The 12,149-nt window shown below is 37.3% G+C and overlaps 1 protein-coding gene across 9 annotated transcripts in view; it reads left to right on the top strand.

The window, feature by feature from the left end:
- The window catches only part of LOC123872269 (huntingtin-interacting protein 1), a 33,253-nt gene that overhangs the window by 7,207 nt on the left and 13,897 nt on the right, over positions 1–12,149 (top strand). For 4 of the 9 annotated variants that reach the window (XM_045916442.1, XM_045916447.1, XM_045916448.1 and 1 more), the window contains exon 2: positions 11,534–11,644. In XM_045916442.1, the coding sequence (XP_045772398.1) occupies positions 11,534–11,644 (111 nt within the window). Of the gene's footprint in view, positions 1–9,127; positions 9,214–9,740; positions 9,771–11,533; positions 11,645–12,149 lie in introns of all 9 variants that reach the window. The other 5 variants (XM_045916445.1, XM_045916449.1, XM_045916446.1 and 2 more) reach the window with 2 other exon arrangements.

The following is a 12,149-nucleotide window of genomic DNA, read 5'->3' as shown; positions in this document are numbered from 1 at the left end:
TTTACTATTTTTACTAGATTAATGAATAGTACTTTCTTATGAATTATTTTCATCGCCGATAGGTAAAAGCGAAACGTTTCGTAATTACAGCGCATCGTATAAGTAGCGCGGTAGACGATTTCTAAATTTAAATTGAATTAAATAAGAAGATAGAAGAAGCTTCACCTTTGTCCATTCACTTTCATTCGTATTATGTAGGTACAAAAACGATAAAAATTAAGTAAATACATCATGCACCCACAAGAAGGCTTGTCCACATTTACCAACCACCATTAATTTTATAAAAAATCGTGTGATATAAGACGAGGGCAAAAACCGCAATAGTAGAGCAAAAGAGGTTTGCATAAAATTAAATTGTGGCAGATACTCGTATCTCTAAAATATTATGTGATCCACATATCGTCAGACAACAGGAGGTCCATGGCATCTGCCCACGCTCCACGCTGCTCGATCGCTTATATCTTTTCCCGTTACGTTTATATGTTCAATGAGTTTATGTGCTGATGATATCTGCCTTTGTACGTACTTTAACTATGCATGTATGTATTATTATGTAGGTATCACATCACACTAATATTATAAAGGCGAAAGTTTGTATGTGTGTGTGTGTGTGTATGTTTGTTACTCCTTCACGCAAAAACCACTGGACGGATTTGGGTGAAATTCAGAATGGAGATAGATAATATCCTGGATTAGCACATAGGCTACTTTTTATCCCGGAAAATCAAAGAGTTCCCACGGGATTTCAAAAAACCTAAATTCACGCGGGCGAAGTCGCGGGCATCGGCTAGTATTGTATATGTAATAACTGTTTGTTTAATCGCGATCAATGTTTTCGACTTTGTTTCTGAAAATGCCACTTTTGTTTAATTTGATTGCTGGATTTGTTTCCTCCGCACGTGAGATCCTCTTACTTAATAAATATGGATTTAAAATTCTAAATGATTGGATTATGAAAAAAGAAAAACAATAATGGTACATAGCTCGCCCAAATCCGTGGAAATATTTGAAGACTTCTAAGAATTTGCAAAATAAACGTGCTGGTGTATCCTAATCAAGGGCTCTTGTCCACACATATAACTGCCCGTACCAGCTTCAGCTAATTTGGAGCCTAGAAAATAGTTAAGGACTTGCTGATTCAAAACCTTTCTCATAGCCCTCTAATCATCTTTTTATATGACGGAGGGGAAATCTTAAGATACCCGATCTCTTTGGGGAGAGAGAGATTATGTGAAGTTTCTACTTATTAAAACCCCCTCGTTGCCTATCCTCAGCGCATAATATTAAGAAGCTCCGAGAACTCTGACGAACGTGCTCCGGAGTTTCTCTTGCGCCATGCCCATTGGTCTCATCTTGGAGGTTTCCTGGCCTCATGCACCGTGCATGTAGGCACGATAGCTTGTGTCACAGCAAGCTGTCGTCATTCCTGGATCGTTGGCCAGAGCCCCACACCAGCCAATCCTACTCCTCCGTAGCCTTCCTACCTAGCATAAAATTCTTTCACAGGACGAAAAAATTGTTTGTTTGTAGTATGATCTTGCTTCACCTAGAGAGTGAGTCATTACAACACAAGCGCATTGTTCAAAGAATTCTACTGTTTGATGTGTATAAGTAATTGCTATTCTAGCTATTGCAATGCAGTTATATCCTTGACCTTGTCTCCAGTCGCAGTTATTTGCATAACATGTTTCATACTGTATTTTAATGATGTAATTGTTTCGTAATTGGCATTCCTTAAAAAATCAATCAACTGCGAGTCGGACTCGCACACAGGGTTCCCGTACCATAGTGCAAAAAATAACATTTTTTTTTTTAATTTATGGCAGCGATTTTGAAATTTTTATTATTTTTGGTATTTGTTATTATAGCGGCAATAGAAATAAACATTCTATGGTTACTCTCTACCTATTACGGTTCACGAGAAACAGTCCGCTGACAGACAGACGGACGCATGGACAGCGGGGTCATTACTAATAATAGGGTAATATTTGCGAAGAATTTTGTCAGCTATTTTGCTACATATCTTTTTAGTTTGATCATTATTTTTTGACGATCGATTGTATCCTCTTCGTTTTCGCCCAGGATCGAAGCCAAACCAAACGAATTAGGTAAATTCGTTTTCCCTTTTCCAATACATATAAGTACATTTTGCCAAAGTGATCTAGCTCTAAATCCATTCAATTCAAATTGGATATCATTGTACACGTTTTGATTGTCAGTTGTGGAATTTGTAAGATAATGATGTAATGGTGATAACTACTTACCTAAAGCTACAAGGGTTCCAAACTTGCCCTGGTGTGAGAAGACCGCATAAAAATTTTCATAACCTTATTGTCTTGTTGTTTCTTGCATATTTTTAACCCCCGACCCAAAAAGAGGGGTGTTATAAGTTTGACGTGTGTATCTGTGTATCTGTGTGTCTGTGTATCTGTGTATCTGTGTATCTGTCTGTGGCATCGTAGCGCCTAAACGAATGAACCGATTTTAATTTACTTTTTTTTGTTTGAAAGGTGGCTTGATCGAGAGTGTTCTTAGCTATAATCCAAAAAAATTGGTTCAGCCGTTTAAAAGTTATCAGCTATTTTCTAGTTATCTTGTAGAAAATAAGGTTAGATAACCCTTAGGTTCATAATATTCAAGTGTCAATCTTGGTGTCAATTGACAAATGTCAAGCTGTCAAGATGGACGTTGCCTAGATATACATAATTATTTATTTGAAAATGATTTGTCGGGGGTGTTGAAAATTTTTAATTTACACTTGTTTATATTATACCACATTTAATGAGTTAACAGATATTTAGAGAGGATACGTAGAGAGTAGGTAAATCAACTCTGTTACCTATAGTGTACACATTAACATAATGAATACGTTAAGTGGTTTACCATCTCTCGTACCTATAAGGTTTCCGTACGTCGGCGTCGGTCGTTGTATCTATTCCCACGTTGAAAAGAAAGCAAGTAGGGTAGGTATCTATTAGTTCACATTTTCTCCATTACAACTTAACTGTCTTATTAATAGTTATCTCGTTTATTCGTACCAACTTTCCATCTTTTCTCGTCCACTTTTATGAATACTTACTTAATTTCTCATTGGTATTTAATTTTTCACAGAGTTGATTTTCTTGTTTTCTTATTCTTCAATTTCGCGGTTGCGTGTTTGCCATTATGGTCAAACTTGTCTCGAAATTAATCTAAATTGTTTCTAATTGAACAAGTTTTTAATTATTTTATACCACGATGAATTAGATGAACTATTAGTAAACAAATATTAACTAAAAGTAAACAAAGTTTGGCGACGAAAATATTTTTTTTTCTGGTCTATTGAGGTATGAACTTTGTAATTCCTAGCACTAGACTTTCAGTTATTCAAAGTTATTTACGTAGGTACCTTCTTACCTAATTGTCTTAGTTTGATACGAACATCATTGTGATAATACTTAATAGCAATCCTCTTCTTCAATATGGGCATGGGCATACTTAGTTGAATGACACACTAGTTATTAGCTAAACTTCAGTTTGGAATTATTACTCTATGTTCCCTCAACACGCTGCCTAAAACCACAGAAGTCGAACAATCGAATGTGCAGAGTGCTGAATCTTTTTGTGCTCATAAAACGCACTCCATGGCACATACTAACTGCGTTTAGCGTACGCATTGTGTATGAATTCCGTACAAACGCACCAAGGAAGCTGTGACAGCCTAATGGTTAGAACGTCCGCCTCCTAATCGGAGGTCGGGGGTTCGATTCCGGGCACGCAGCACTAACTTTTCAGTTATGTGCGTTTTAAACAATTAAATATCACTTGCTTTAGCGGTGAAGGAAAACATCGTGAGGAAACCTGCATGCCTGAGAGTTCTCCATGTTCTCAAAGGTGTGTGAAGTCTGCCAATCCGCATTGGGCCAGCGTGGCAGACTATGGCCTAAACCCTTCTCATTCTGAGAGGAGACCCGTACTCAGTAGTGGGGCGGAAATGGGTTGATCATGGCACCAAGGAACTCATACCTTTACAGTTAATATCAACTTGATATCGGGATGTAGGAACTAGGAAGTAAGTAAGGAGGGCAATTGCCGCCCGCTCCCGTTCTTTTCAGAGCATCAGCTGACAGCTCGCATCCCGTTGTTTGACACCCAACACTCGTACTGAGTAGGTACCGAGTGCCGACGCAGGTATTTAATTTACCACGCTATTTCTGTTGTCTCCGCGCAGATTTCTTATAATAACCATAGAGTAGGTATTTTCCTATCTTAAAATTGAAATAAGGAGGTAGTGTTTTTGTCTCGTTTTTGCTTTCCGCTTCTTTCTACCTTGACTAAAATGCACTGCACGCAAACTGTTGTAAGTTGCAACTGCATTCACAATGTGTAATAACTAAAAATTAACGTGTCACGCGCTGATTCCTTGCCAGGTATTACAGGTGTTACGTTCTACTCACAGCTTAGCGATTATACAGTTCGGAGACTACATCGCGCTCCGCCAGACACTGAAACTACTAGATCATTAGCTTAAATAGATAAGAACGCTATCTACGTCATACATGCGCTAACTACGTCATAAATTAATTCTATATGCACGCCTAACGAAAGCGGTGCCTATTTATAATCTTCTCCCCTATAATGTACCAGCTGTACGCGACTCTGCCTTCACGGTTGACTGTTGAGGTTGACACAACAATAACTGAAGCTAGTTAGAGATCTTCAGCGCCTGTCTCGCTTTGCAACAAGACATTCAAGCTCAAGCCTCCTTGATTTTAGGCCTCAAATAGGATGCCATCGCTACCCATATTATAAATTCGAAAATGTTTTTGTTTGTCCTTCAATCAAGCTTCAACAGAGAAACGGATCGACGTGATGGTTTTTTATGGATATAGTTAATGACCAGGAGAGTAACATAGGCTCTTTTTCCCGGAAAATCAAAGAATTCTTACAGGATTTTCAAAAATCTAAATCCACCCAGATGAAGACGCGAGCATCAGCTAGTTAGGTTATAAATTATAATAATTATGGTCGAGATAGCTACAATCCAAATGCCGACCACGATCAGTTTGCCAAAACTGGAAAGTCAAAGTCAAAATCATTTATTCAAAGTTGGTACAATTGTACTCCTTTTGATGGTCGAAATTGTTAAACTTGTACGATATAGTGGTGATAATTAATTAATTACGTTACTTAAAACTAAAGCTATGAGGGTTCCAAACGCGCCCAAGTCTGAGAAGAGCCCACAACAAATTCAAAAATACTATCGACCTTGTTGCATTCCATCCAGTGCACTGCAAAGTAACCGTCGCGTCGACTTATTGAGTTTTCTATCGCTTACTTTAATATACTGAACTGTGTGATAGCTAAACTGTTAGTACCTGCAAGCAACTCGTGCGCATCGTGCTGTGTGCGAGAATGCCACAAATTATGCGTAGCGCAACTCTGATAACGGTCACACATGTACTGCTCGACGAAAGCGGTCATTGTAACGTGTGGCATGAGTGAACTTGACAACATGATATTCTTTTACATTTTATGCAAAGATTTTGAATACCGTTGGGTTGGTAATATGGATGATGGATACAGTTAAACCATAAGTGGATTTTTAGACCCCGAAAGTATTTTTCAGAGACATTGATAATTCCATTTCTTTATGCCCCGTAAAGCATGTAGGCCAGCTTTATTTTTGATTATGTAGTTATGTAATTTGAAAATTAGACATGAATTCCGAAAGCTATAGAGTTGAATTTTAATGTGAACCCGATATGATGCGAACCTCATGAGTCACGAGTATGACATGATCAAAAAGCCAAATGATTATTCTCAGTACGAACTGAATTGTGGAATAAACAGAAAAAATAGTAAATAAATCTCTAAAAATTATCATTTCGTGGTTTTATTGAAAAGTATTGGCAGTCATTTTCAAATGCGAACTTAGACCTTCAAAAACTTCATACATTCAGGCTTATTTAACTATACTTACTAGGCATTAATTAATGTTTCATTTATCTGGATTATCCAACGACCTAGATGTGAACGCACGAAACAATCGCTTACAAACGCGGAACACACTCAATACAATTGAGTAAACAATGCCGTCGAAACAAAAACACCATTTCCGGAATCCGAGAAGAAAACCGACAATTATAATCACTATCTGTGATTACGACAATACTGACTAAATTGAATGACTGTTAATTTATTAATCAAACTTTATATAAGAGTTCTTCGTGATTTGTGAATTCATCTAAATGTATATAGAAAGAAAATATGACTGACTGACTGATTGATCTATCAACGCAACACTCATACGACGAGACGGTTCGCGCATGCAGATATATTTAATTATGAGTGACGTAGCAGACATCCGGCAAGAAAGGGTTTTTGGAAATTCAACCCCTAAGAGGGTAAAACAGGGAAGTCGCGGGCATAAGCTAGTATAGTAATATAATTTTAATAAGAGCTTGTCTATCTGTTTGTTGACTTGTCGGTAAAACAATAGCTGCCGTGTTACTGGGATTTCATTAAAAATACAAAAAAATACAATAGGCATTGCATTGCATAAAGATCAGACACAATGGTGCGTGCCAATGCAGTTGCGAAATACCTACTCGGTATTGTCGCATGTAAACATAGGATATTGCTTTTTCTTACTGTAAACTTCATAATCATCTTAATATGTTTCTTACTACACAGAGATTTTTATATTTCGTGAGCACATCTCTACTGTTAAGCGAAATATACATCACGAAATTAGTTTCACGACATTAATTTCACCATCCAATTGCACGTGTAAACATCGAATTTCGTAATGTACGTGCAATTGATAATGAAATTAATGTCGTGAAACCAATGCCGTGCAACTAATTTCGTAATGTAAATTCCGCTTTAGACGTAGAGTGCGTTTCTTCTAAAATGCGTTGCCACCTCTTTGGCTACCACACATCTTCGGCCTATTCATCGTTTTGAAACACACATAACTCCGAGAAGTTATAAGTGCGTGCGCGAGATCGAACGCCCGACCTCCCGAATAAAAGGCAGACGTTTTGACCACTAGGCTATCACCGAGAAAGATGTCTCAGTATTTTTTAACTCCCGACCCAAAAAGAAGGGTGTTATAAGTTTGACGTGTGTATCTGTGTATCTGTCTGTGGCATCGTAGCTCCTAAACGAATGAACCGATTTTAATTTAGTGGTTTTTGTTTGAAAGGTGGCTTGCCGTTTGAAAGTTATCAGCTTTTTTCTAGTTTTCTTATAGAGGTTTCTGTGTCGGGGGTTTTTTAAATTTTGAGTTATTATAAATCAAACATTTCGTGAGGATCATAGAACCTCACTCAATGCGTGTTCCAAACACACACTAGGCCCGTCGTTTAACTTCAATGGGATACACATACAGGCTCGTGCAGATGAGAGCTCCCTAAAGTGTTGCTTCCGGATTAACTCGCGACTGTCGGTGTTTTTATCGTCTGCGTATTATTTTTATTCGAATCCTCGGTTATTTGACCTCGTACCATCACCAAGTTAAATTCATTTATGGCAAACTTATATGCAATATCTTGTCAAAGGAAATCATAAATCAACATATTAAGCAATTTTTTTATAGGAGGCCGATGTCTTCAGCAATAGTCTACTATAACCGCTTGCATGATAATTATTATTTATTATTATACATTATTGTACATCGATACAGCAATAGATAGGCGTAGAATATAAATTATACTAGTCGATATAAAATCAATTTTACTATTTATTCGCTTATTAATTACTAGCTGATGCCCGCGACTTCGTTCGCGTGGATGTAGGTTTTTTAAAATTCCCGTGGGAACTCTTTGAATTTCCGGGATAAAAAGTAGCCTATGTGCTAATCCAGGGTATAATCTATCTCCATTTTAAATTTCAGCCCAATCCGTCCACAGTAGTTTTTGCGTGAAGGAGTAACAAACATACACACACACACACACACACACACACACACACACACACACACACACACACACACACACACACACACACACACACACACACACACACTTACTCACACACACACACACACACACACACACACACACACACACACACACACACACACACACACACACACACACACACACACACACACACACACACACACACACACACACACACACACACATACAAACTTTCTCCTTTATAATATTAGTGTGATTATGTAGTGCTAAACTAATATTTTTATAAACTTTCCTAACTAATATTTTTTTTCTTTTACAGGTAATAATTTTAACTAAGTAGAGGTAAACATCAACAGTTTCTTACCAGGTAAACAAGTGGATAGCCTTAAAATAATCGTAGTTATATTTTATGTTACTTAACCTTTACATAAATTAACCTTTATCAATATTTACAACTGACCACTGATTATGCATGTTCAGTGTTCATCACAGATCATTATCAAAACTCATTTCTTAATCAACATTTAAGTAATAAACAATACTAAGGCCCATCAGTACCAAAAGAGTTCTCACAAATCAAAGAGATGGTTTATAAAGCTACGGCCACACTGCGCCTCACGAACGTGGGTTGCGGGACGCGATGCGGGAGCGTCCACAAGGCGAATCTATAGTGCACAACTACGCGACTGTTGTAGTCGTGTAGGTGTGCAATGTGCATGGTGTCATTTAATAATATAGTGAGAGGAGACCGCCGCGCGGCTGACGTTCCCGCTTCGTAGTCGCTTTGGTCGCGCAGGTTTGAATGATTCTTGATTGGGATGGAGGAAGTTTTATGTGACCACTGATTGGATGTAGTTGCATTATAGTATTTTTGCACACTGTCTGCGGCAGTAGATTGTGTTCGGGTCTCAATATTAGTACTACTTATCTGTTGTTTACTCACAATTTTGCAAAATAAATTTGATTTGATTTGAATGAACCTCTATACCTAAACTGATCAAACACTTAGGTTGACATCTATAGTCCGCACTTTGACTTTGCTTAGACTGAAGTTTCAGTCAAAACGAGACAGATTTATGCCAGCGAGCTGTCAAAGTGCGCTCTTTGGATCACTGCCTTAGTATTTCTATTAGATTTCATGCAAATATCAAAACCCTTCCCCTATATCCCCATCTCTAATAAACTAAACTTACTAAGTCTCCTGGCACGTTTCATTTCAGCGTAACTCTTACTAATGCATGCTGACACGGCTCTGCACTAATCCGTTACTATGGCAACCCCTGCAGACAAACGTTTCCACCAGCTGGTAAGTGCACTTACACTGTATTACACACTCCACAGGTTAAGGTTGAAATCTATAGAGTGCACTTCGAGTTTGCTTCGACTTAAGTTTGAGTCAAAACGAGAAAGATTTACGCTAGAGGTATAACGCTGTCTCGTTTTAACAGTGTATTAAGTCAAAGTGCTCTCTATAGATCTCAGACTACGAACAAGTAGGCGGCCGCCCCTTACTACGAAAGTTGTGATTATCAATTGTTACTATCGCAATTGTTGTGATTTGCTGAATTTTATGGTAGGTATGCATTCTCCAACTATGAATTTAGCTAAAGCACAAACTCTAAACTGTCGCTTGTTATGCGAGAAAGTTGTGGGCTGTGGCCCCTCGGCTTACCTTTTAAATCTTTGATTTATTGCCGCACACTATCTTGTCGTACTTCTACGCGGATTATATTCTTCGCGTCTTGCGGTGTGTGCTCAGCTTTATAGGTATTAAAATCGAGCTATATATAGTATAATAAATTATTTTTATTTTTTGCATGCTTAAATTAATAGAAGAAGATACATTTCAATCAAACACCTTTTGTAAGTACATATTTTCAATTCTGATTTGTCCCGTTTATATATTTTATCTAAAGTTCCTAGCTACTTTAGTAATATAAGCCGTAAGTGGCTGTCCTGCCTGGCTGCCGGGTGGAATTTGATAGACGTACTTCATAAAGTACCTTTCTGAAAGTGAAAGAATCATTAAAATCTGTTCAGTAGTTTCAGAGTTTATTGATTACAATCAAAAAATCTATCCTCTTTATAATATTTAGTTTAGATAACAAGTAGCAGCTATGAAGTAGACTAAATCATATTATATCTACCTTTTTTAAGTGGCTAAGTTCTAATTTTACCATTGAGTTTCCCACATTTACTTGATTAATTAGTTTCCTTGTATTAAAAACGTGTTAAGTACTTCGCATGTAGCACGCTATCATAATATCTAGCTAGTATAGTGTTTAACTTTGGAACGCTTATGTAGGATACCTACTTTATTATGTAGGTCCCCGTAAGTTTGCATGCTCAGTATTCATTCGTCATCCTTGAACACGTGAATCTGACGTCATATACATACTTAATGCACATACACCCACATGCACGCGTATAGTAAAACTCCTTACTAGGTCAGTGTAATAAGTGCAAATAGGTACCCTGTAACCTTTGTAGGTTGGTATTTCCTTCTGGGTTTTATGACCGTTTATAGTGCTTTATAACTTAGATAATATTATGTTCTTATAATAATGACTGTATAAGTTCGGTAAGAACTTTTTTGAAAGTCGGTTAAAAAATACCCAAAACTACTGGAGTTGAATTTTGAATTTTGTCAGCAGGTTCCTTTTATAACGTAGTAACTCACTAAAAAGTGGTTTTGAAAATTCCAACTCGAAGAGGGTTAAATCAAGGGAAGAAAGTTTGCATAAAAGTCCGTCATTTTTCAAGTTACACCCATGAAAATTGGTATTAGAGCTTCCGATTAAAAAAAAAGCATGTGTTTCAAGATTTTTAGAAATTTTACCTTTAAAGAGGTTAAAAATGTAATATGAAAGTCCGTAATTTCATAGTTATATCCATGAAAATTGGTATTTGGGCTTTCGTTTAAAATCAAGAAATTCTGTAACACAAATTCTCCCCGTACCGATTTTCAAAAAGGCCACTTGAGCGAATAGGCTTTGGCCATAGTTCTATGATTATAACTGTGCTTTGGCTCAGCTTAGCTTACTTAGCTAGTTTATTCTATTTTGTACATGGGTTTATATCGTAAAACCAAAATAAACTGCAATCTGTGGACGTTTATATGTAGTCTTAGGGGGAATATAAATAAACCACGCCACGGTTTACCTCGGCGTTGATCTTGTACACTATTGTTAGCATCAAGTTTGTAAACACGGGGCGAGTCAACAGCCTGGCTGTAAAACGATGAGTGAGATGAAACAGATATATAAATAAGGGATATTAGTCAGCAGCCTATCGAAATCCTCCTATAGGTGGTATCTGAGCCAAAAATGGCAAACATATTAAGCAAACATGTCTTCTTACCAAAATAATAAAAAAGGGGCTTAGGAAAATAAGAACTTGCTAAGACTATGGCAAAAATGAAGGGGGTGGGCGGGTATGGGGGTTGTAATGCACCCTTCCCAATAGGAAAAATAAAATACTACTAACTACTAACTTGTACTACTAACTTTTTGACTAAGTTATCATAAATTCAACCTTAAAAGTTATCGCAAAATATGAAATGCAGCAATAACATTTTGTTTACGGTTCTTTGTTCCAGATTTATTAAGTTTGTTTTTCTTTTGCAGACATTGGCTATACAGAAAGCTATCAACACAATAGAGACACCCGTAAAAGAGAAACATGTCCGAAGTACGATCATTGGCACTTTCCAGGAGCAGAGCGCTACTACTTATTGGGTAAGAAATCGCTGACAAAATGCGTACTGAAGTTATAAGTTTCAGACGTAAGCAATGTTCTGATGTTTCATTAGACATCTGCGCGGCGACACGCTCATGCACCTTTTTTTAGGGTCCTGTACCCAAAGGGTAAAAACGGAACCCTATTTATGTCACTCTGCTGTCCGTATGTCTGTCTGTCTGTCCGTCCGTCCGTCTGCTCGGAATATGTCACAGGTCTCTAGCTCGTAGACGAAATGAGTAACAATGAAATTTTGGGATTTGGTGTTACTCAAACCCAAATATTAAATTATAAATTTAATTAAATTATTTTTCAGGGGACTCCCATACATGAAAAAGGAGCCGGTTTTTTTGTTATCCTAGCATGTGGGGCATCATTGTTTAGAGCTTATTGAGTAGCGTACAAATTTTATTTTTATTTTTGTTTATCTTAAAAAATTAGGAAATGGGGGCCATCAAAGTTGTCAGTTTTATACCATTTTAGTGACGGGGGCTATCTCAAAAA

Source organism: Maniola jurtina, chromosome 15, assembly GCF_905333055.1.
Source record: "Maniola jurtina chromosome 15, ilManJurt1.1, whole genome shotgun sequence".
Classification (NCBI taxonomy): Eukaryota; Metazoa; Arthropoda; class Insecta; order Lepidoptera; family Nymphalidae; genus Maniola; species Maniola jurtina.
The sequence above is the reverse complement of the archived record's forward strand: the minus strand, read 5'-3'. Positions and strand labels throughout refer to the sequence as shown.